The sequence below is a fragment of the Tympanuchus pallidicinctus genome, unplaced genomic scaffold (assembly GCF_026119805.1).
Source record: "Tympanuchus pallidicinctus isolate F22 unplaced genomic scaffold, pur_lepc_1.0 scaffold3, whole genome shotgun sequence".
NCBI lineage: Eukaryota > Metazoa > Chordata > Aves > Galliformes > Phasianidae > Tympanuchus > Tympanuchus pallidicinctus.
In genome coordinates this window covers 37569203-37595528 of record NW_026294747.1, presented here as the reverse complement: position 1 = coordinate 37595528, position 26326 = coordinate 37569203, and the positions used below count along the sequence as shown (strand labels likewise).

Sequence of the window (26326 nt, the reverse complement as noted above, 5' to 3'; positions counted from 1 at the left end):
GTTACCAGGACCATGGCCGTAAGCTTGCGTATGGTTCCCAAAATATCTGAACAGATTACCATCTGTGTCCATAAATTTCTAGTTTCTTCTACCTTTCAAAATCCTAACAATCTAATGTTAAATTGCTTAACTATGTGCTATCCCAGAACAGTAAAGGAGAAGTGTCTGAATCCACTTAGATCTTACATTTTTTGTGATCTTGACATACCTTTAAGCATTCAACAATTGTGAAGTTTGACTAAGAGACTCCTCTTCTAAAGAAAAATGAGGAACTAAGAACTGCACATAGACTGAGGAAGGATTTCTGCTAACTGAAACTACACTGAAATCACTAAAGATAAACAAAAAATAGTAATACAAACAGGAAAAAATATACAATACTTTATTTCCCAGCTTTTCAAAACAAGTTCAATTCCCCATTCATCTTCTCAGTAAAAGGACATTTTTTTTTACGAACAAGTGTGTGCTTCACGCACTCCTCTTCTCCATGAGAAATTTAGCACCATTTGAACAAGACTCAATTCCAGAAATGTAAAATTCCCACCTATTCCAGAACACAGATTACAGAATCTTTATACAGCACCAGCCAGTCTTTATGCAACACAGAACACTCACCTGCTTTTGCAGAGGTTGATCGGGACAGTCTTTGGCTGTAGATCTGAGCAGCTCTCTGAAAAGATGAGAGTGGGCCAATGGTGTAGCTACCAGAACAACGATGTAACCCTGCAAGGCTAGAAGCCTCACTGGACATTGGGTTTGTGAAGACAGAAGAGCAGTCAGTGGCTGTGCTCTGGCTCTGGGACAAAGGTAGAGAAGATGAGGAATGAATTATCCTTAGACCACTTGGAGGAGTCGGCAATGAACAGTGACCAGGCACCTGTGGATTTCCAGAGACTGCAGGTTGAGATGGTAACTGGGAACTGGTACTTCTCCGGAACGTGGCACCAGAAGCAGAGGAAGCAGCACTAGGAGGGCAGCACCGAGGTAATTTCACTTCAGCATTTAAGGAGAAGGTGGATCTTTCTGGATCTACAAAAAGAAAGTGAGTACACTACATTAGAGAAGCTGCTTTTGATGTCCTTCAGATGATAACAACAAACTCGAGATACCTCTGTTCATAGACTCACTGAAGACAAAGCGACTTCATCTATAAGTAAAAACAGTGGCAGCTCTATGTGATAAACATCTTCTTTCAAAGCTTGTCATATCTAGATTTTTCCCCACAGAAGAGCAGCTAACTCACTCATACTGCTCACCCTACAGTACCTCTTGGGTTTAAAAGAAAAAGATGCAGAATGTTTCCCAAAACTGAGCATTCAAATACTTCAGTTTGTACCCACAGATTCTAACACTTGTATTTATTAAAAACAGCATACACATTCATTTCTTATTTTGATGATGAATGAAGTCAGTTCACTCACAGGTTGATTTCACTTCTTTGGGTTTACAGTCTCTTACTCTTCCTTCTACAGGCAGATCTGCAACTGAACCTTTGGGTTGATCACCTTTTATTTTTTTCATCACCTCAAGGTGGTCTGTAACAATTAGGAATTAGGAGTTAGAAGATGGAACAGGACTGCAGAATTAAAACCTTGTTATAATGGACCTTCCTGCTAATATTGTAGACCATGAAACAATATTGATCATAATTGTACTGTCACATACAGCAACAAGGATGACTAGAATTGCACAGCTGATACTGCACTTTCTTCTAGGGAATACTTAATTAGACTCAAATGTGAAGACTCCACCCTCCTTTCACAATGATCACTGTAGGTAGCACCATTGAATTGGTCTTGGTTACTGTCATTTCTTATTTTGATTACAGAATTTCACATTTCTAATTTCAGTATCTTCAAATTTCCACATTCTGATATTAGTCGCAAGTCATCATATCTAGAGTTCCTTATAAAGGCTAGTCCCATGCCATACCACATCACTGAAAGAAGTTAGGAGTGCACTAACTCTAGTCTTCACAAAAAAAGAAAAGAAACACAACCTCCAGAAATTTGAATAACATTCTGGATGGTCTTTTCTCTTTCTACAGACTCAAGTGAAATTGGATTAGTCTGGGCAACATAATCTCAAAATTGCCTGCAACACTTACCCTCCTGAGGCTGATTCTCTGACTGGTTACTGGTGTTCCTGGGTTTTGTGGTCCCGGAGTTTGTTCCTAGGAAGACACTTGCTGACTTACTTTTTTGTGTGTAAAATGTCAGCACTTCCTCCAAGTCTCTCTCACTACAATAAGGAGAGAAGAAAGGACCTAAATGAAGACTTTAAACTTTTCTGTCTTTATGTAACAATCAAGGAATAAAGAGGGTGAAGAGGAAAGTGGGCAAAGAGTGAGGCCACACAAGTTGTTTGCATAGCACTGCAAGGTAAGAGTGGAAGGAAAGGAACATGCCTTGGTTAAATCAGTTTCTCGCTAAAACGCCATTCTTTTATGCAGCAGAAAATTCAAGGGACCCGGGAATAATCATAGAATAAATAAATAGCAAACAAAAATGCCAAACGTGCTGAGGAAGATTAGCTCAACAGGAATGATCCAATTTTTAGCTCAACTGGTGAATCTTTCTCAGGTGCTCTTTAGGACAAGCAGCTATCATGTTCATGAGAGAATTCATCTCACCCTGTTTTAAAGCCATCATTAACTTCAGTGCAAAGGGGGGGAGTGGAAAAGGAAAGAGGGAGGAGCTTGTTAATTAGCCAAAACCACAAGACAAACAAGCAGAAGAGTCACAGTATTTCTGTGAATCTCACAACCTTGCATAGGTTTCTCTTTTGTTATTTTCTAGGCAAGAATAGAGTTTAACTACCCGTGTCATAAGCCTCTGTTGGTCCCGAGCCAGTGTTCAACTACTTAGTTGTGCAAGCTGCAACTTTGAAAAATACATATATACACACACTATGTTTTCCTTTTGCTGTTGCCTCAGCATTAGTGAGTACACAGAACACAAAATTAAGTAGTGCCAGAAACACTTCAAAAAATATAACAGGCATATCAGTTCACATAGCAGCACTTATAATCCTTCAAAGTGTCCTCTACACATCAAACTTATACTAATCTTAGGTAGCCTGAGCTTTGGTAAAAGCAATGTCTAAAAACTGGCCCCAGTGGAAAAACAATTCACTGTTGTCTTCAGAGCATGCTGCAAAGGTTAACTTCTCCCCAAAAGCAGTAAGAATAAAGTAAAGAGAAAATGTAAGAGTGAAGAATTTCTGGTGGAGAGATGCCTTCAGATTTAAGTGAATTTACCAGCACATGTATTTAATTTTATGCTGCAATGAGGATGTTTACAAGCAATAGTTGCAGCATGTGTATAACTAAACACAATACACCCATGTAAATATTGAAGTTAGAGTGAATGGGACAATTTCAATTGCACAGAAACATTTATTATCTATCATCTCCAGGGCTGCACTCACTGTGCTGTAGAACAAACGCTCAAAGTGAAGAACTGTTCCCTTTTCATGGCTGCAGTTTGCTGATAACAAGGTTCAAGCATAGATCAACGCAGTGCCAGCTATCAGAGTTCCCAAACATACCTAATGCTGCCTAGGAAGATGAAAAATTATCTCTAAGAACTGTTCTTTCTCACTTGGGAAGATGGTCAGCAAAAATCTCCAGCCTCAGTCTAGACTCTGCATCAGGCCACAAAGGCTTGACAGCCAGTAACATGAAAACTAGAAGAGTATATAGTTCTATAGCCCTAACCAGTCATCTCTTTTAGCATTTTTGGCAAAAAGGAAAATGTCCTTGGAGGCAACAGCCATTTTTGAGACCAGAGATGTCAGAATCAAGAACATACCACAGGCCTATGTAACCTGCATTTCTGGTGACAGGAGTAGATTGCTATGATAGATGGCAGTCACATCTCAACTCTTGTTCTCTTCTGGAACAATATTCATCTGAAAGGCAGCAAGTTGGTTGGGATTTTCTTTTTTTTTTTTTTCTTTTTTGAGCCTGTAAATTTGTTGTGGTAATGACTCCAATTTTTTCCGCAGAATAAATATCAGAGAGTCACAGAATGGCACAGGTTGAAAGAGACTTCAAAGACCATCTAGAATTCTAGCACCCTGCTGTGGGCACAGCTGCCCCCAGCCAGACAGGTTGCCCAGGGCCACATCCAACCTGGCCTTGAACGCCTCCAGGGATGGGACACTCACACCTTCTGCAGACAACCTGCTCCAGGGCCTCACCTCCTGACATGTAACCTAAATCTCCCCTTTTATTTAAACACTATTCTTTCTTGTTCTGTCACTATCAGACTGTGTAAAAAGTCCATCTCCCTCCTGTTTTTAAGTTCATTTTAAGTACTGGAAGGCTGCAATGGGGTCTCTCAGGAGCCTTCTTCCAAACTGAACAAGCCTTGCTCCCTCAGCCTGTCTTTGTAAGAGAGGTGCTCCAGCCCTCTGAGATTGTGACTCCTGAATTTACCTGAGAAGACTTACGTATCACTTACTACAGATCAGCTACTAAAAAATGCTCTCCAGAGGAAAAGAAAAAGCAATGTAATAACTTAAATACTAAAAATGATAGAAGAAGTAATTGTCAACTTTATAACAAAAAACTGAAGTGCATTAAAAAGGCAGATGAACTCTACCTGTCCAGATAGTAACAGAAGTCCCTGCCAATATAAGCATATAACATACAGGCTAACAAAAATAAGCCAAAGGAATCAAATTTTGTGCTCAAGAATCAGAGGCTTAAGGAAGTAATTCTGGGTCACTGAACAATTTCAGACCACTCGACAGTCAGAGGGGCTATAATACCATTGTTTTTCCACACAGTACTACAGGCCATGAAGAATATATATCTATTTTCACAATAAATTTTCCAGCAGACTAGTCTAAATCAGTCAGATCAAGTTCTGAATATACACAGGAAAAGCTGTATTTTCTCTCATTAAAGAAACTGCTTGCACTGAACTGCCTTAGCAACCCAAAAGGCTAGGGTGAAGACAGTCTAACCCCCTTCCTTCCTCTTCTCAGGCAGTATCATCATGGAGGGATCAGGAAGACAAGTAGAAAGCATGTAAGTTGGCTTCTAGGAGCAGAAACTTGAGAGACAGACAATTGTTCAACCACAGCAATTCAAGGCCATCTGAGAAGCAGCTCTAATTTCATTCTCCTTCCAAGGGACTCTTAGCGTTACAGGAAAGTAGACCACAAGGATCATCAGCATTAGGTTGGAATTTACTGAGATCAGAGCAACCACTGCTGTCCTGAGGATCTACTCAATTGTCAAAACATTTATTGTATGTCCTTCTCTACACACCAGATGCTGACTCTACAAGTATTTGCATGTTGGGAGTGAGAAAAGAGAAATCAAAGTTCTCTGTCCATAAGGTGGAGCAGCCACTAAAATCAGTAAAGGTATCTTAGAGCCACAGTCCCATCAGGGCTGAGAGATCATCTACCAAATGGAATAAAATCTGTTCCTACCTTGCTCTGGTAATAAAGTTCTGAAAACCTTCAGGATTCACTCCCTCCTCTTCCTCTTCCTGCTTCTTTTTTGATCGCTTCTGAATCATCTGTTCTGTTTCCTGTGAATAAGCAGCATTAGTCTCTCTAGGAAGTTACTCTGTTCTGTGGCATAGCTGCCATGCAGAGAAGACAAAATGTATTTCCTTGAGATCTAAGAAAAAAATAGCAACTCCAAAGTTAAATATATTTATAATTTGGTTCTGTGTGCAGCCCCAGAGACAGCATGCTTAAATGTACACTAATGTACAGTATGTACATAATGTACTGAATGTACACTAAACTCATTCATCTGCTTGACATAGCTTTTTAGAATTGACTTGCTGAAACGATGCGAAAGCTTAAAAAACACATGCTCCTGCTTCAAATATATCCTATGCCAGGACATGAGACAGTATGGAGAGGAAATACATCGGTCTTTGCAGATATTAGATCTCCCTTCTACTTTTTCTGTCACAGTTTTTCATAATAATTTTTATTTGAGCATCTGTCCCATAAGGAGATACTCAGAAAGGCAGAATAACAGAATGTAAAATTATATTGCAGAAACTCAGTGAAGAACATTGCAGAGAACATCCATATTCTGTATTGTAAACTAAGAGTTCTAGAGTTAAATTATTTCATCCTGCAGTAAATTGCTGAGGTCTTAGCTACATACAAATAATAATCTCCTATAGCAAAAGCAAAGAAGTAGAACAGTACAACCTGTGGCAAATACATACTTATACACTAGAATATGCTGTAATAAAAGATGATAAACCTTTGTTTGTGAGAATGTGAGAAAGCTATCAGTTATGAATTATATTTTACACTGGAAGTTATTGACATTAGAACTTGTACTGATACAAACACTTGTGTTAATTCAAAACAAACTGAAATTCCAATATCAACATATAAACTTTATTCAACCAGACTTTACCTCCATTTCCTACTGCTACTCCAAGTTCTCCTAAGACAAAAGGATCAGATACATCTTGTGAAAGATAATTCAAGAGAGAGGGAGAAAAAGCTTTTCTGGGCTGCCTCTCCTCTTCACTATGTAAGTACAAGTCTTGACAATATGTGATCTGTTATATAGTTTGCTGGAGGCAGTGTTTTTTTCTTCTGTGCAATTACAGAAGATATATAATAACTGGTAAGAGCCCCCTGCTAAATCTGAAGTTACAAGCGAGTGAAAGAAGTCTGTATGTCGAAATTAGACATCAAAAGCCTTGTAGCCTGGCAGTCTCACAAAAGCTTAAGTGTCTATGCTCTAAAACCTCTAGTGATCTGTTTACACTATGTTTTAACTAGGAAAATATGTTTACATATTGACTTATTTTCAGTTACGCAGCTTTTTTTTTTGTGAATTTACTTTTGAGAGGAAAATCCTAATGTTTGAATACAATTTGAGTGGAAATTATATCCAAGCAGTTGTGTTTTTCAGTCACCACAGAACCACCCGAGTGTACTGCAGTTCTCCTAGCACAGTAATTCACTGAGCATTAGGTATGCACGACACTCCCTGGAGCAGATTTGTTTAACACCAACCTTGCTTTGACAGATCAAGTTACCAGATGTCAGTTCTGACAAGGTACTGTAAGTGAGCATCTACTAACAAGGAGGAGCTTGGAGGCCTGTGTGCACAGCAACCTCTGAAAGCAAAATTCAAACTACCCTTGTTACAATACTGAAGAAATGCTAGGAAGAAATACAAGGGAAAGGAAGCTGTATTTACAAAACAAAATTATCAAGAAATCACTGTGCTAAGAGCAGTACATTCTAAATCTAAAGAGGAGAAAATTATTTACATTTGGACTTCTGTCACTGGGCATGTAGAGTTCTATACTATAGATGGTTAGCATTCCCTCAGTATACCAAATGAATGCTAAAATACATTTCACATACTGTTCTATATAAAAATTATTTATCTCTATAGAAACATAATGAAAACAGGGAGAAATGGGAAGAGGCCTTACAAAGCATTAAAATCAAAGACAGAACAAAGAAATAGTGAACTACCGGTTAAATTCTGTGGTTTTTTTTCTATGCACATTCTTACAGGACTGCACATATTACATAGTAATGCTGTTGTCCATCTGACAATTTGGATAAATAAACTACCATTACTTGATGTGCAACTGCAAACAGGACTGAGTAAGTTAAAGAACAGAGCCCTTCAAATAACCTTCTGTTTGACTATGACAGTAACCAACAAAAGATATATTACAGGAAAACAACAGAAATCAAATGAACTGTGCTAGTTGTGATTTCTTACGCAAGTTAGATGCACAACATATACATTTAAACAAAAGGCATTTCTGAGGGTTCCTCAATTTTAGAAGTCATTAATAAATTGGTAGGTATATAGCAAAGGGTGTCTCATGCCTACTTCCTGACCTATAATAAGCACAGCAGATGGTGCTGTTAGAACTGAAGGAGTTTAGATGCACTGGATATCCTGCTCTGGTTTTTGATAGAATATATTAACAAGATCCACTGTGGTGGCACAGAAGTAACAAAGCCTGAAGGTTCTGAGGTAAACTAAATACCTTAGCCCTCTGCTGAGTAGAATAAGCTACCAGAAGAAGAATTAATTCATCACCTTGTTATAACAGATTATGAACTCGCCCAACTGGTGAGCCAGGATACGACGACGATCATTTAGTCTTAAATGACGGCTGGGAAGCAGCATCCTCAAGGACTTCTGAAGATTGCTGGCAGCTCGCTTCAGAAAGTGTACTACGAGCTCCTGCAAGCAAGAAAGATGGAGTTAAGAAGGGATCATCTGAAAGATGTGGAGAAAAGGGAACAGAGGTACTACAGTAGATTCTGACTGGCAAAATCTAAAGGTACTGTCAGTTGTCAGTGCATTTTCTCAGGACAAGATCATTTTGTAATATGCATTTTTAATACAGCCCTACAAATCCTAGACTCTGAAGAAGGATGTCATGCCTTGTCTGAGGACAGACAGAACTGAGAACACTTGGTGAGCGTTTGACAATGAAAAAAAAAAAAAGCACAAAGCAGCAACAACATCAAACAACTTATAATGTCCAATACCTTTGGAGAACATCTCCAAAACACAAACAGTAGCATGTTAAAGATGGCTGGTGACAAAGGGCACATGTTAGCATAAAACCATCTCAGTATTATCACAATGAAGGGAATCTTGGTCAGATATCTCCACTACAGTGATGTAACCCTATTTCTTCACTTCTCATATGTGTACATTACCATCACAGCTTCTCCATAGCAGGGCTTGTCTTTTGTTATCTTGTATTCCAATATTATAGTAAAATAAGTTTTCCTCCATAGATTGTTGCCGCTGCTCTTTTCCTCCCTTCCTTCCTTCCTTCCTATTTCTGAGGGACTGGGGTGGGGGGGGAGGGCAGAGGCCTGTCGCCCCTGTCACGGGCATAGATTGATCTGGTCAACTCTGTGACAGGGCTACATCTACAGTCATGTAATTCCAGTCCCACAACCAAGCAGGATCAATGTCTGCATCCACCCCCCCAGTGGAAGAAACATATGAAAAGACAAATCCTAAGACATGGTGCATCCTGTGAGTGTTTTGAACCCTTTCTGTGTTGCTTTGGGCAAGGAGCACTGCTAATGCATAAATGAGCAGCCTCACCTACAAGCTATTGGATTCCACAGTTCGTCTCCCACTGCCACTACTCCAGACTGGTTTGATCTGTTATTTTAAATATTGATTCTTACAGGATAGCAGACAAAGTGACTCTTAAAAACCCAGTTTTAATTTCTCTTTGAGAAGAACAGGAGTAACATCTTCCACTGAGTTTAACTCATTACTCCTGACACACAGTTCAGTTTTATCTCTGAACTGTACTGGCTCTTTCCCTGAAACACACATTCAGCAAGGACATATTTGTTTGCAGAAAGCTAAAGAACCTACTCAACAGTGCTCTGGTAGGGAGGTATTATGAGGGAATCTGAGCTCATTGCAATATTTAGAACACATATACATTAAACACAGGACTTTAACATACTGCCTAGAGAAACATATCATACGATTTTAAAAGAAAAAGAATACAAACTAAACACATCCCCCCCAAAACACCTATGCTAGATGGTATCTTTCTTTTCTCTGTCTCTTACTTTTTTTTCCCACAACCTGAATACATGAAATACACTCCTAAGTACAGATGGCTGCAATGAGTAAAACATTACAGAAGTGGAAAAAGCTTAGCAGGGTACCTGCTCTGTTTGAGTGGATATATATATACTTTTTTGTAATGCAGTAGTAGCATGAATTAGATACTGCTAAATAATCCTAAGGAATCTTAGAGGAGTTCTAAAGCAGTTACGGTCAGAGCTGAGAGATCCAGTGAAGAATCAGGGAAAAATCTGGGCAGCTCAAATGTCAACCGCACTTTAGTCATCTAGCATCTACTCTGACATTGCTCAGGTGTCAGCCAACATTCCTATCTTGTCTGTATGTTAAAATATAGAACTGACAACCAGACAAAGATAAGTATAATCTTAGAATCATAAAATGCTAAGAGTTGGAAGGGACCTCAAGGCCATCTAGTCCAACACTCCAGGGATGTGCACAGATAGATCAGGTTGTCCAGCGCCTGTCCAGCCTTGTCTAGAAAACATCCAGAGGTGAGGCATCCACCACAACACTAGGAAACATGTTCCAGTGCCTCACCACCCTCACTGTAAAATATTTTTTCCTCCTACCTAATTAAATCTATTCTCCGTGTTCTATCACCACAGTCACACAGTCTGTCCCCTTCTTTCCTGTTGTTCCCCTTTAGATTCTGACAGGCTGCTTCTCTAGGCTGAACAGCCCCAGCTTCCTCAGCCTGTCCTCACAGGAGAGGACCTTGGACCATTTTTGTGGCCCTTCTCTGGATGCGCTCCAACACGTTTATGCCTCTCACGTTTATGCCACTGAGGATTCCACATCTGGATGCAGTACTCCAAGTGAGGCCTCACCAGCCCAGAGCAGAGGGGCAGGCTTGCCTCCCTCACCCTGCTGATCACAAGGTACTTTTGAACCACAGTTCTTCCAAGGATTGGAACTAGTCTCAAAACTCAGGACAGATTTTAGCTGGGCTTCTCTAAGCTAACACAAAGCTTCTTACCATTTGCTCATCTTCTTTTGCAGCCCAGGCAGCATTCTGGAACTGGTCACCAGCATCCTTCATCAGTCGCAGCTGAACATGCTGTAGATAGGCAGAGAAAGCCCTACGGGCCTGCACTTTGCTGTGGACCAAGAGAATCACAGTCAGCTACTCAGAGTAGCAGTGGAAAGAATTACAGGGGAGTATATTCAGCAAGGACCTTGCAGGTGCAAAAACATTTACACTTAAAGGAAAGAGAATCACTCCACCCCACCAGTATTTCCAAGGAGACCTTCAGTTCACAAAGATAGAGTGCATAGTTTCACAGATTCAAGAGACAGCAGATGCCCTCTGATTTCTTAAACAACTTCAAAAAATTGAATCGTCTTCTTGCCTTTTCACAGCCATTGCAACTCTCTTCCAAAAGTCACAAACACCAGTAAAACTGTATTTTTAAGCCCAGTTCGAGGCTCTCCTGGACCTTCATCTTCACAAGCATTTTGAACACAACAACAGACCATAAATTAAAGAGCTTAGCATCACTGCCAGAATTCTAACAAAGGCCATGCAATTCCCATTGGAAGTGACAGAATTAAATCTATGAAAGTAAGCTTTTCCCCTGCTGATCCAAGGACAAAGGCCAGATTTCATTGAGCAAGGCACCACTGACTAAATAATAAACATCAGCACAATCTGCTGTGCAGCTGGCTGAGCATCTTGGGAAGCTGTGAGCACAAACTGAGGAGAAGACCAGGGTGAGACAAGGAGGGACATTGATTATTTTTCCTTCACAATAGCAGTCACTTTAGCATATGCGTCTGTTGCAAGAAAAATTGCTGAAAACTTTACTTTTTCTGTTCAGTGTCATTTTGGCCTAAACTCTCTCCTCCAGCCTGTTCCCTCAGTCTCTTCTTCGTAGTTTCCTCCAGTGCCACCATAAACTGTCACTTGCACTGTCAAGCACAGTTTCTCCTTTCATTTTGTAAAAACGGCTTTAGTGTCAGTGACTGATCCCCCTTCTATTACAGGCAACGTCAATCATTTCTAAAAAATAATCACATTTCATCTTAAAAAAGAAAAAATAATAATCTCACAATCGTGAGGTTTTTCACATCACTACTTTTCTGAAATGGTATTCCAGATCTCACTGTTTCAATAATTAGGAACCTTCTATTACTGTGCAGCCTAGCTTCATTCATGGACAGTTTTGATCTGCTCTTTCTTTCTCCAGCATTATCCTATGGGCTGGTTTCTTTTGGATGAACAGGCCTGGTTTCTTTTGGATGAAAACGTCATTACTTCAGCTCTCTGGCCTGTTGACCCCACAGCAAAGCTTTTATCAATGACAGATCAGATGAGGCCAAGCCCAGCACAACCCTGGAACATGAGGTCACTACAAGCCTTACACACTTCTGTGGGGGGAAATCCCAACATCATTGGGTGCTGAGCAAGATTCTGCCATGATCAGCAGACAGAGCTGACATTCTTGGCAGAAGTCAGTTCTATATATAGGTAGATGACATTATTGCTATACCCATCCTCAAAAACATTTCAGAATCTTTTGTTATAACAGCAAATGTTCTTGCCAGAAGAGAACCTCAAAACAATTCCCGAATTCATTTGATAATTCATAAATCCTCCCAGAAATTAATCTGAGAAGGCAGATACGAGCAGTATATTTTTTCTTCTACCTTTGGACAATTTCCACACAACACAATGTTTCTTATATCTGTGTAGGAGGGTTTTTCATTTTCTAGATGTATGAGCACTTCTTGTTCTTCTTAACCATCTGCAAATAGTCACTTTTATCAACTGAATTTAAGGGGAAGATCACTCCTCTAAACATCTCATAGGACCCAGACTGTTATTTTTCTATACAATTTCCTCCAGTACCACCACTCTTTTTCAAGCGGCTGAGTCATCCATCTGAACAATCTGCTCCACAGTCATGCTCAGCAGCAGGCAATAAGACGTGTCAGTAACTTATTGCTCTCAAATGACCTTTTGTCTTGCTCTCAGGAGGTGCAGACTCTGAACATCATAGTCTGCTGTTAGAGATAAAAATTTCATCATCCAAAACATAAGCACAACAAAGAGAGAACTATATTTTTATGGAGAGCTAGCACTGAGGTGTCCTTTCCCAATCTTCCTTGAATAGCTTAACAAATAAAAACTGCACTTTCTTTGGAAATGCAGAGAATGAAAAGACATTTTACAATTCAGCAGCAAGCATCTTGTAATTAAGACAAAAGCATTTTAGAAGCCCAAGTTGACTAAAAGTATAACTTATGTCATCATATTACAGAACAGCAGTGGATGCTACAGTTCATGCTTTCCAGTAACTTATGTCATCATATTACAGAACAGCAGTGGATGCTACAGTTCATGCTTTCCAGTAATCAAACAGGTCAGACATTTAGGTAAACCGACAGTTTTTGCAACCATCTCCTTTCTGTGTCAACTATTTACTAAGACAGTTACACAGCCAAAAATCCAGGCCCTTCAACCACAGTCTCCTCTAATCTCCTCACTCTCATTCATAGTGGGGCAAGTAAGTCTATATTCTCAAAATTTTGATAGTAGCTGACAGTCAAACTCAAAGCAATATACAGAAATCTCTCACCTTAGATTTCCATTTTTTTTAAGAATCTGCAGCAAGTTAAACTGAGACTTTGAGTCTGTCTTTTCAAGAAATGGCCCTCCTTCATTTCTTGTTTTCTTGTCAAGTTTTTCTGTCAATATCTCCTTACTAGAAGTTTTCTCCAGGTCAGAGAGCTTTGGCTTGCTTTTCAATTGCCTGTTTGAAAGGGAGCCAAGAGTTCCACTTTGTTCTTCATTTTCATCTGCCACCCCCTCTTCCTCTTCACCTTCTGTGTCCGTGAGGGACAACTTTGTTGGCTGTGATGTCCCTGTAGAGAAGAAATAATCTATTCTGTGATCAAGCCATGGGCACTGTCCTACAATAAATATGCTTAGGTTTATTCCTGAACACTTCTGCCGGAAGGAGAAAACGCCATTTTAGAACAGCATGATAACTACTGCTGCCCTTTATTATTCCTTATGGCTTTCCATTTAAGTATCAAACAGCTACAGATCTTAACTTCACAAAATGAGAAATAAAAGAAAGGTAGTTTCCTATGCTCCATCCTGACTTTTTGGCAGGCCTTGAGTTCGCATATATGATCAACTTCTGGATTTTTGTGTATCACAAAAACCAAAGCTAAAAAATCTTAACTTTAACGTGTGCCAGTAAAGATCACATATTTTAATATAGCTCCACAAGTCATCACGTAACACACAGCCTCTTCCATGGCAATCAGAATCATGTCGCTACTAGAAAGTTAGATAAAGGCATAAGGAACAGTCACTTATAAAGATCATTCCCCTCTGTATCCTTTTAAGTTTTTCTCACACTGGCTTAAATAAAAAGCATTTCTCTCTTTTCAAATGCTTAGAGGTGGTTCAAGTGTAGCAAATCTAGTCTGGAAGGTCCCTAGTTTTCATCTTTCTCTGAACAGCTGGAGGATTATGGAGACCCATATATAGTGTAAAGTGCAACTACAAGCTAATGTTCAAGAAAATATTGATCACCTTTAATCAGATATGTAGAGATATTAATAGTGGGAATGGAATTCTTAGAATTATAAAATGGCTGGAGTTGAAAGGAACCTTTAAAGGTCATCTAGCTCCAAAATTCCAACATGGCAGGGATACCTGCAACTAAATGAAGTTGCTCAAACTCCCATCCAGCCTGACCTCCAGCATGTCCAGGGAAGGGGCATCCACAACATGTGAGCAACCTGTTCCAGTTTCTAACCACCCTCATGGTAAGGAATTTCATCATTGTATTTAATCTAAACTTACCTGCTCTTAGTTTAAAACCATTATCCCTTGTCCTGTCACAACACAGCGTGGTTAAAAGTCTCTCCTCATCTTTTTATACGTCTCCTTAGTAATTGAAAGGCCCTATTAAAGTCTCCTTGGAGCCTTCTCTCCTGTAGGCTGAACAACTGCAACTCTGTCAGCCTCTCTTCACAGGAGATCTGTCACACCCCTCTGATGAATTTCACAACCTTAACCATTTTCTTGACACTAAGAAGGCAGGAAGCCCAGAAGAATAATGAAGTGAAAATTATTAACTCACGAAATAAAAACATCAACCCCTGCATTCCCCTAGGGACTGCAATAGCTAGAACAACCAACCCCATCCACACAGACTTCAAATAAGAAAATCTCATGGTTTTTGGGACTTGATATTCATCTAACATTCTCACTGTGCATACCTGATAACCTTGTTTGTGCTGCTCTAGCTTTGGTACGACATCGCCGGTGCTTCCTTAACTCCAGTGAAACAAGCTTTCTCTCATAAAAGAGAGAATGAGAGTCTACAGCTTCCAGATTCATATCCGGCCTCCCATTAAGATCTTGTCTGGAAAGTATAACAGAGAGACATACTTAAATGCTCTTTATATTTCTCTCTCTGATGGTACAAAGAAACTTGGCAGATTAAATTTCTTCAATAAATGGTTTTCTTCACACGGAGCAAAAACAATTACTATCAGTCCAGATTTGCTCCATTTAAAGCTTACAAAAGTTCAGAGCAAATCTTTCAAGTACTTCACTGCATTCACTTAATGAAATTGGTTATGTAAGGTGTGAGCAACACAATTCTTTCCTATTTTGATTGGTTTGGGGTCAAATGGGTGTTGATCCAGGACTTAGAAAGCAAAGCTATGGAAATCTAAATTCAGAATAAACTCTAAAAATTCAAATTATTTAAGAAGCATTTACCTAGATCTTCCAGTGAAAAAGTCTCCTTTCGTCTTGTCCCTAAAAAGGGGAACAAAGGCAAAAATCACCCTTCATTCTTGATCAGTATCTCTATTTAAAAGCCTCAAAAATCTTACATATAAAACTAAAAGACCAAATTCATAGAATTTCTTCTTAATCCTATATTAAAGGAGGATAAAAGGCTCTACAAGAGGAATTGTGACCAGATGTTCTAAAAATAATGCTTACATTTTTCTAACCCATATGGGAGATGTCATTTCTTACCACTAATATCTAGAAACATCCCTGAAATTACACAGCAAAGTATCTTACAGTGCAGTCTTACCTTTCTTCTGTAGTAACTTTACTGCAGAACTCAGATAAGAAAAACTGTGGAAGAGGATGGATGCTAAACACACAATGAAAGTGCATAAAGCTCTCAAGTGAAGTTCAATTAGCAGCATGAATCAAAGCATAACCCAAGGAAAGAGGCATCAAATCATACTTGCATATGTCAAGAGAGAGGGATACTAAACCTCTGGAGTAAATTTTCAGTGTTCACATGAGGGAAAGTTCTGATAGGAATTTATTTTCGAAACAAAAGGTAAACAAGGACCACCTATAATCTCTTCATGAAGAAACATATGTGCTTGGAGGTTTTACATGTCTGGAGTCATCTCTTTCCTATTCCCATGCCTTTCATGTATTGTCCTTTTTACCCTTAAATTTAGAACCGAGACGTGTAGGAATAAGAAAAATCTCCACAATAACCAGCACACCAGAAAAGTGATGTACAACTATTACTACCCTTTATAAATCACAAATTGACGTTTATAACATTGTATAAGTGAACCATCAATGTTTTTCATGCTGTTTGTGTCCTCTGTCTCCCTCCCAAACTCAAAATCATTCTACCTGTCTTGAAACAGACGTGTAGCCAGCATGTAGTTCATTGATGTCTTGTACTCTAAAAAGGATCTGGAAAAACAAAATACAGGATGTATCAAGGTACAGCTCATCATATTGAAAGACATTATATAGAAAAAAAGTACTCTACAAAAAACATCCAAGAACAAGTTGATTGAGACAACATGCTGTACCACAACAGAAAAGAGGAAATGAGGAGAGCTATCAACCCTTAGATGAAGTTCCTGATGAGGCAAGAGGCATGAAGAAGCACTGTACACTGGAAAGAAGAAAAAAAAAAAAGCATAATATAGAATCACTCACTCCTATATAGAGTTTATGGCCCAATGAGAAAGCACACAGGTACACAGTATATGCAGCTGTAGGATGTAAAAGCAGATAGCAGCAATAAGTTATTTAAAGAGAAGACATTTTTATTCTGATAGAAAAGCAGTATCAGTATCTATGAAACAGTGTTTAATAGCTTTCTGTAAGGTGCAATTAGAGAAAGCAGCAATAATAAACAGTAATTCTACCAAAACCCTCAGTACAATCCTGACAGCTGACCGCATTAAACTACACGTACATTACACAGAATATTCCTCAACACAAAGCATCAGTGTAATACTGAGCCATCCTGATGGATTTTGATACATACCCATACAGGTCCCATGTCAATGGGGTAGGAAATATGCGGATGAAACCTCCTCTCCGTTCATTCTCATCTCTCACTCGACGAAGAACTTTTATCTTAGAATGGAAACAAGAAAAAATATATAGCCAGCAAAATAGATGCACTGGAAAAAGAACCTTAGAAAAATCCCTCAACGTCAGAGCATAAAAATGATATCACTGCAGTCCTTGGGGTGAGCTGGGTATGCATGACATACATCCTTAGGCATTTTTATCTTGTGTTTAAATTCCACAAGAATCTCCCATGGCTGGGTTCATATCATGTATGCTTGGCACAACTGAGGGCAAGGGGCAACCCCAAGAGTAAAAGTCAGGAATTCTATTTCCAAAAAAACTGTACTTCTATCACGGTTTTCATACACATCCACTTGCTCTTTGCTGAGCAAGTTATCCCACACATGGTGTGAAAGCCAAGCTAAATAAAAGATATTTAATAGCCTACTTACCTCTTCCATGGAGAGACCCAGCATAGAGCTTCCTTGCCTTCCTGTTGCTTTTTCTCTCCCTGAGGGCATGAAGTTTTTCATTTCAGCATCACTGGCAGAAAGAGGACGGGTACGCTGCAGAGACACAGTGCAAATATAAAGCTTTCCCTTCCTCTCACAAATTTCTTAATTTTTTTAAGTTACATTCAAACAGCCAGGACTCAATTTCCAGCAGAATCTACAGTCTAGAGGACTACATCCAAAATTCAAGCTCCTACAGTCCTCTCTTTAAAGAATCTACACCCTAGTGGGTACCAAGTGTGAGTATTCATATTCCTAGTTTTAATCAAAGCAGGACAATTCAGACATCACTGCCAGTATTCACATCCCTAGCCCATTCAGGGGGAAAGCATGAGTGCCCAAAAAGCACCAAAGTCAGGATTCACACCCTCAGCACAGAAAGATCCATGCGCAAAGGATAATAAAGCCAGCATTCACATTCATAGTCCTCCAGAAAACACAGGGTTCACACATCAATGGTATTAGGAACATGATTCTCTGTCCCTGTTCTGTATTCCTAGCATGGGAACACAACTGCAATTCACTGATGAGATAAAGTTGCAGGAAAACCTAGGTCATTGTTATGCATACGTAAATACAAAATGCAAATTCAAATTCACATATGTATGTAAATTGAAAGAAAGCCAATGAGAAGAGTTGCAGAAAATAAATAATTTCCAAGAGAAATCAATCTGATAAGCTGTTGCGATGAATTATAACAAAGAACAGGAATTCAGAATATCTCCAGATTAGTAGGATTGTATGCAGGGTGCTCTGAAAGTAAGGCTTCTTACTTCCATGGATACCACAACAGATACAAAGAGTAGAAGAGCTCCATTTGGTAGAGCAGATTCTTAGCTACAAAATACTATTTTTCAACATAGTCACAGCCATTAGATACTCTTTTTTTTTTTTTTTTTTTTAAACTAGCAACTGCTGCCACTGCTGAAATGCACCACCAACCACCCCACTGTGCTCACATCCACTGTCTGGTCTCTATAAACCTTCAACAAGCATTGATAAATGTCAATGGCATCCATTTTTCCCTTGTGGAAGAACTCAGTTTCACATCTTTGATTCATCCACACTTCCATGCCAGACACCATTTTGTCAGATTGCTCCTCTGCTGCCATCAGTCACGCAGCACGGTTCAACCTCTACTGCCATACCACCACCACCTGCTTCTGATGTTCTGGGCCAACGTCATAAAACAGGAGGCATTACTTTTAGAGCAGCCCTTGTACACTCTTAAAATTCCAGCAAGACTGAAATCTTTTAACACATTCTGAAGTACATTTTAAGCTTGTCTTAAGCCCATTTCAGATGAAATGCTTCTGAAGATTAAGAAAAAAAGCATTAAAAGTTGAGCTCAGAAAGTCTCATGCCTTTATATAAAATTCAAACTACCTCTTAGCAGTACACCAAACAAAGAATGTACTAGAGAGCTTTCTTAGTTTAGAAAGAAGTGAAAAACATGACTGAAACCTTAACTGGGAAAAGTCCAATGGAATAATCCATACTGCTCAGTTAGAAAACAAACTCATGGCAACACCAGATTTCATTTTTATTTGTAAGAAGCCCTTACAGAATCAAAATTGAATTCCAGTCTCACTTCATTATAAATTGCAAGGGGCTGTTCAGAATTCACAGATGAAACAACCACAACAGCAACAAGCATTGCACTAGAAGGGGTTATGCTCTACAGTGAAGGCAGAGAAAATTTCAAAGAAAATTGACATTGCAATTTTTTTCTGAAATATGTTGTTAATCCTACTGGAAACCGGTTAAATAGAACAAGAGAGAATGAGGCAACCTAGATGAGAGGGGTAGGTAACAAAAGCGTTTGTAAAAGAAATAAAAATGTCCGTACTCAAACATGTTTGATTGATGCTCTCAGACTAATACCCTCCCACTTAAGGCCATCTCTCTTCGTAAACTTTCCTCTAAGCCAAAAGCACAGCTCTACAACTTTGCTTCAGTAATTTCCTCCTTTAATGCAGGACTCTGCTATAACACAGAAATGCCTCCAACTACACAAAATTCTTGCTTTTGACCCAGCTTATCTTTAGCAGTGTAGATAAATCCAACCACTTTGATTTAATCTCCAAATTCTCCAAGCATCTCTCATTCCCACATCATGATTTTCATTATACTAATCACTGACAGCAGTTGGCATAAAGATCTTTCCTATTCTCTGTGAAACCTCATTATTCAGTCAGATGTTTTTCTCCCAGTCTTATCTTTTCTCATAGCCTCAGCTAAACTTACATTGAATGACCTAAAATGGCAGCCCACGGAACAAATTTGGATCTCAAGACAATTCCATCTGTGCTACCTTCCTTCCTGCTGGGAAATCACAGAAAATTAGAATGAATCATCACTATTGTGCTAGCTCATGAAGCCCAGCAGTAAAATAATGCCTATCAAGTCCTCACACAGTCAGGTGCTTAGAATTATAAACTAACACTGATTCATCCATATGGATTGCATGGAGGGTGCCAAGACTATCGTACAAGGTAATGTTCAAAATGGCATTCTTTACATTGGTGAAGGAAGCTGAATCAAGTCAAGTACTTACCAGTCTGGTGTTTGTTGGTTGGCATTGTGCAGACACAGGACGCTGAAAGAAACACACAAAGGGGAAAAATAAAGGCTTGTATTCTCCAAAACACTATCATCTCTGCCTGCTATGCAGAGGAGCAGTGAGTGCCCTAAAGCAAACAAGTATAACTGAAGTCCAGAAAAATAGCTAACAGCTTCTATCACTTTGTTTCAGATCATGCTCACATCCACCACAAAAACATCCTATCCCTGTTCCAGAATACAACACTAATCCTAACTCAGACATGCTCAACAATCATTGACAATGCATCTGGACATATGCATAATTTCCAAAAGCACACACATACACACAAACAAACTCTTTAAATGGAGGAATTCAACTCTCAAGATCAAAATTCATATTTTTGTAAGATAAGAGCTACCTACGGGAAAATATCTACTAGCTATTTATTGAGAAGAAACAGATGCTGCCAAGCAGAGCTTTTAACAGAATGGATAGAGAAAAAAATAGTAAAAATCCTGACATTCCAGAAGCTTAAAGTAAAAAGCTTAAAGTAAAAAACTTAAGTATCCATACATTACTCCAATTTTTGTGGAAAAACAAAATGTTACTTAACATTCCAGCACATATGCAGAAACATGATCAGAATGTCAAAAAGTACCCAATATTACTTAAGGATTCATTTGGCACCAGGTCTACAAGCAAGAAGTATGACTGAAGAAAACTATTATCATATGAGCGTAGATTCTTCTTGCCTTTGGTGGTATTCAGGCTGTTTTTTTCCTCTTGTGCTCAAAGGTGTAAGAAAGGATTCTCAAGAGATGTATGTATCATTCGTAGTTGTGCTACTGCCAAGTTTGTTTCTATAGTTGGTCTATACAAAACATGCCACTGTTCATTTATTGCATACAATTAATTGAAATGGTTTCAGTCCAAATCAACAAGTTACAATGGAAACCACTCAACTGTTGGTCTCGCTAGAGGAAGAAAAGCTTTGAGAGACAAATCAAAGGAATTGCACAAGAAATCTGCGGTCCAGACTGGTAAAACTCATGAAACATTAGTCACTGTAACCAGCTCATGATCCAGAACACTAGTATCAGGCTTTCTTTCCCAGGAAGTGATTTTTTCTGACGATTAAAGATGGCCTATGCAAACAATTACAACTCAGAAATCCTGAAGGAATTTTAAAAAATAATATAAAGTAGTCTTTGCAAGCAAGAGTAGGCACAGAAGTATACAAGATTCAACAACATCTGACATAAAACATACGTCAAGAGCAGACACGATATTCTTGAAGCACAGAAAGATCTACAGATCTAACTACTCATGGGATTTCCACCTCAGTTCTTAAAGCAGAAAGCTATTCCCAGTAAGCACAGGTGAAGCAGACAAACATCCCAAAAGAAAATTTAGACTTATCTTGCGATCACTGATCTACCATATGAATCTTTGCATACTTCAACTGTTCAGGCCTTAAGAGCCATTTGTAGCCCTCAAGTAAAATTAATCTGTAAAACTTAAAAACTCCTGAAAATTCAATGCTTTCTAACAGCTCAATTTTCTGAGACTACAGCACTTTTTTTTTGGTTGAGGCTTTTCTGTAGTTCTACTGGAAATCCAGATAACCCCACCTACTGAAACGGTGCGAGTTGGAAGGCACCTAAAATATTATGTATTTTCAACACCCTTTCTAGGAGCAGGGACACCTTCCAGATGACATTGCCCAGAGCCTCATCCAGCCAGGCCTTGAAGACCTCCAGGGATGGGACATCCACAGATTCTCCAGGCAGCCTGTGCCAGTGCCTTATCACTCTCATTGTGAAGAATTTCTTCCTAATGTCTTATCTGAATCTACCCTCTTTTACGGTAAAACCATTATCCTTTGTCGTTTTGTTACACTCCCTGATAGTCTCTACCCTCAATTTCAGCCAAATTCAATGAGAATTACTTACTGCTACCTTCCTCAGCTCTGGCACGTTGAAGTCACTTACCTGCAGCTTCTGGTATGGGTTTCTCCTGACAGACTCTGATGAGTGATAAGCAGTCCGGCTTGATCGCTGGCCTGGATCTTGACATACAAAGCCTATGGGGATCAGGATATCAGTGAGACCTTATAGACAGATAAGCTCTGAAACACAAACCTAGCATTCCTGCTAATAGTCACATTCTGTACGTACATAAGTTTCTTGTCACTGCTTAAGTATCAAAAAAGATGCCTCTTTTTTATGCCTAGCATTGTATAATTCCAATCTTTGCACATCACATTGCGCATTGCATTTCTGGGAAAAAAAAAAAAAAAAAAAAAAACAAAACAAAGCTCACTCCAGAAACAACTACTTAAATCAGTAAGTTGGGCTGCTGAATATCACACACAGGCTCCTCCCTCAAACAGCTGTGCTGTGTACTTGATGACAATTCTATCGCTTCTAGCACTAGAGGTAGGTTGCTTAAGTACCTGAACCAAGATGTACTAACGCCTAAAGGTGCTATGCACTAAAAAGTCATGCAGTGTTCACAGTCTTGGCTCCATTTCTACAGAGCATAAACAGAACTCACACACTCAACCTCAAAGTACACATATACTGATTCTGAGCACTAAACAAAAGCCAATTGCTTAAGACAAAACAGTATGTCTTAAAATATCCAAGTATCAACTCTTAGTATCGCCTAAACACAAACAATTAGATTATTTACATGCTAAAGCTGAAATGTCCACCTATGATTTCCCAGTGCTGAACGCAGTGGTTCTCCTTAACTAGGATGTTCCTCTATTATAGTCATCTAGTAACCTAACGAGCTTTCTAACATGCAGCTCATTAACATACTTTTTATCATTTCTAGATGAGGTGAAGATTCAAGAAGCTCTTTGTTACACTCACCTACAAGGGTGAACATATCTGAGAGCATGCTTGCTTTGATCTTGAGGTCCAAAGGTGCATCACTACCCCACATACAACAGAGAACAAGCAGGATTATTTGTCTGGTATTCAATCAGAGAAATACATCAGTAGACAAGATCCACTGTGGTAAAATTTCTTTGCATTAGATTCTTAACATACATGTAATCAATATGCAAGGAGGGTCACACACATTAGGTAACCAGCAAACAGCAACAGATTCACCTAGTTTTATAAACACTTCATCTATTGATTTCTTGACGTTTACACAGCTTTTGTCTTCCGATGCAGAAATGTCCAATCTTATTTTAGTTCTGCTTATGCTACATTTCATAGAATAAGTGTTTCTGTCAGAATTCTCGGAAAGAAAAAAAAAAAAAGACAGCAATCTATTCCTTTGCCATGTAAAATCATGAAATCAGAGGGGTTAGCTCTAAATGCATGGGAAAAATCAATTAATGAAGGTGAAAGATATGAACAGATCAGATATATAGTGACAAGTGATATATATCCATAATTTTTCCAATAGACATCAATGAATAAAATTCAGATTAGACAAATGAAGTTAGATTTCTTGGGAAGCAGAAAAATCAACCACTTTTTACAGTACAGTGAGAGACAGTAACAACTTGGAGAAAAAGACTGGCAATCATAAAGCAAGGCAAAGGATGCATATACTAGTTAGAGTTTTAAAATGTAAAAATAATCCACTACGTACATATGAGCACAGACCAAAAGGCCCAGAAATTAAATACACTGGCACCTGTGAACTAAATGGGTACTGTGGAAGCTTCATTAGAATATAAAGATCAGAGTAAGGGCCAAGACAGCACTCATATTTTGGATTTCACTGAAAGAATACTAGACCAAAAATGCAACCCCAAGAATACATCTGCATACACAAGTCTCATAATGTATACACTCTGCATATGCATGTGGGAATTCGTCTGCATACACAAGTCTCATAATGGCTGAACTCTGCTTTGACTCCAAAATCTTAAAGTATCTGCTTGGCTAAACAGATTGAAATCCCACACAATAGTCTGGAGAGCTTCAAGTTTTTTTCTATGATGGGAGATTATGAAGTGTTAACAACAATGATGGACTGTAGAGGAGAAAGAATTAAAAAGAAAATGGAATCCCAACTGGGTTCTTTCAAAACCTTTTGCTGCAGTAAGTTTATTTCTGCAAAGGGAAAAGCAAATAAGTGTTCAGTCAGCTGTTACCAGTGGAACAAATACATCACAGACCTCAGGAAATCATGCTGTCCTAGGAGCACAAGTTGCAAGGCTGACCATCTTCAGCAACAGATCACAGCCTCAGCCTGGAAATCACTTACCAGGCCAGTGATGGAGATAGGTTCACTTCCAACAGCCAGGGCTTGAGAGTATCATCAATAAGGACATCAAATCCATACAGCTCTGAAAACATAGCATTATAAATTTACATTACAACACCTTTAAACATCTAGAAAAATTCAACATTATTTTATATCAGGTCATCTCTATCTACATCATTTATGTGAAATCCAGCTAATTCTCTAGGGCTGAATAAGTAAGATTTCAAAAGTAGGAAGTTTCACTCCCTCAGAATTCAAATTAAAAGTACTCTGTAAGGAAAAGAGAAAAGCAGAAAATGAGTCTAGGAAAATGTTATATAGAAAAATGAACTCTTTGCCATCCACAAACTTCAGGTCATGCCGAATTCGTTTTTACACAGAGTTTACACAGGGCTTTTTTTATTGGACCCCAGAAACAACAAAACTTTTCATCCCCACATTCATTGTTCCAGTCAGCTACAGAAAATTGTATCTAATTGTATCAGAAAGAGCATCAGCATCTTTCCAGTTCTTCCTCTATGTTTCTCTGCAGCATCCTCACAAGTATACAAGGGTGTTCTCTACAGCTCCACCAACATGGATTACCTCCCACAGCTCTTTACCTCTTTGACAGTTTCCCATTTTATAGTAAATCACTGTAGGAATATTAGCTTCTAAAATGTCTCTCTCCTTCATAACATATTACATCCGCAAGATGTGTTCTGTGCAGGTCATAACGAAGCCAGCTTCCCTTTCCAAGATGGATTTTACTGTTTTGTTCTATACACAAAATCTCTCTACTTTGGACCGAGTTGCAAGAAGACAAAGACAACTGTAAATCAGAAGTTGGCACTAATGCAGTTTTCTCTTCCAGCATTAAGAAACATATTTAATGACTCTGTGTGCAACTCATGCACATTTTTTCAAAACACTACGGAACAGGGTATTGGCAGAGAAGAAGGCTTTCCATGGAATCAACTGGTGCCTGAAGTGGAAGCCGAAGAATTTATTTGCCATGCTGCTTCCCTTAATTTCTGCTCCTGGCCTTTTGTCGTCTGCCTGATGCTCATGCTGGCTCCAGGGAGCTGGACTGCCTGACAAGATCTTCCTGAGCGGAGATCTGTATGAGAGCTCAAGTAGCTTATGATAGGAAGATAAAGAGCTACAGGGAGGGACTTGGAAGAGGAAGAAATGGCAGTAGGATTTGAGAGTGTTGCCTGCTCACTCTTCTAGACACCGTAGCCAGAGAGTGAGTAGAAAGCAAAACAGCAGAGTTAAGGAGTCGGTTCATTCCAAAGAAATGAGGCTGAATCTACATTTGGCTCTCTTGCTCCCCAGACTGGAAAGGCTGCATTGTAGGAAAAAGGAGGAGGTTGTGATTATGGGAGTAAACGTTAACAAAGCATTTTGTCCAAAAGAAACCTCTGATGCTTTTAATACGTTATTTCAAAAGACAATTCCAGGTTTAGGGAAGACCTGTGACTATTACTGCACGGTAAATTCCAGCGGACAGGCAGTTCATGCCCAAGACACAGAAGCAGTGAGTGGGCCTATGACAGCTGCTGGCCTGCAACCTCTCAGCCCCAGTCAGGAAGCAAAGCATTTTGTTTTGACTAGCTTACACTTCTTTCACTGCTGGCCATTCCCTCCCTCAAAGGACCTTTGCTAGCAATCTAGCTTCCTCTGTCTTTGTCATTCTATTTCACACCTTTCTCCCTTCCAAGTCACTTGCTTTTTAACCCTCCCTGTTTCCCACCCCAGTAAGTCCTAATTACTCACTCATCCGCCGTTACAAATACATATAGGATACCTTTTGACCTTGGCCAATCCTGACTAAACTGCTGCTGGTATTCCATTCCCTTATGGGTACCTTGTTTATCAGGACAGTAGGATCCTCCGGGCAATGCCATTGGCTTCATTTCATTGATAAACACATGTATCTAATGTCACATGCAATGCCTTCGAGTCTCCTAGTTAGACTCCACAGCCACTCCACAATGGCTAAAGTCTCCTAAGCCATATCTGCAGTACCTTTAGGGCATCAGTAGCAAATTATCATCCATGTTCTGATAAATGTATCGGGTTCCCATACTGGGCATAGCACAAAGAGTTCTCAAGTCTGGCTGAGA

General features: G+C 39.2%; 1 protein-coding gene across 3 annotated transcripts in view; it reads right to left on the bottom strand.

The window, feature by feature from the left end:
• TTLL5 (tubulin tyrosine ligase like 5) overlaps positions 1-26326 on the bottom strand; it is a 119779-nt gene that overhangs the window by 64872 nt on the left and 28581 nt on the right. For 2 of the 3 annotated variants that reach the window (XM_052696035.1, XM_052696038.1), the window contains 16 exons: positions 24219-24300; positions 22862-22923; positions 21974-22065; positions 19995-20036; positions 17378-17491; positions 16897-16988; positions 16248-16310; positions 15354-15392; positions 14846-14991; positions 13186-13471; positions 10584-10704; positions 8072-8218; positions 5449-5549; positions 2108-2241; positions 1422-1535; positions 616-1029 (listed from right to left, as the gene is read on the bottom strand). In XM_052696035.1, the coding sequence (XP_052551995.1) occupies positions 616-1029; positions 1422-1535; positions 2108-2241; positions 5449-5549; positions 8072-8218; positions 10584-10704; positions 13186-13471; positions 14846-14991; positions 15354-15392; positions 16248-16310; positions 16897-16988; positions 17378-17491; positions 19995-20036; positions 21974-22065; positions 22862-22923; positions 24219-24300 (2049 nt within the window). The remainder of the gene's footprint in view (positions 1-615; positions 1030-1421; positions 1536-2107; positions 2242-5448; positions 5550-8071; positions 8219-10583; positions 10705-13185; positions 13472-14845; positions 14992-15353; positions 15393-16247; positions 16311-16896; positions 16989-17377; positions 17492-19994; positions 20037-21973; positions 22066-22861; positions 22924-24218; positions 24301-26326) is intronic. The other variant, XM_052696036.1, reaches the window with a different exon arrangement.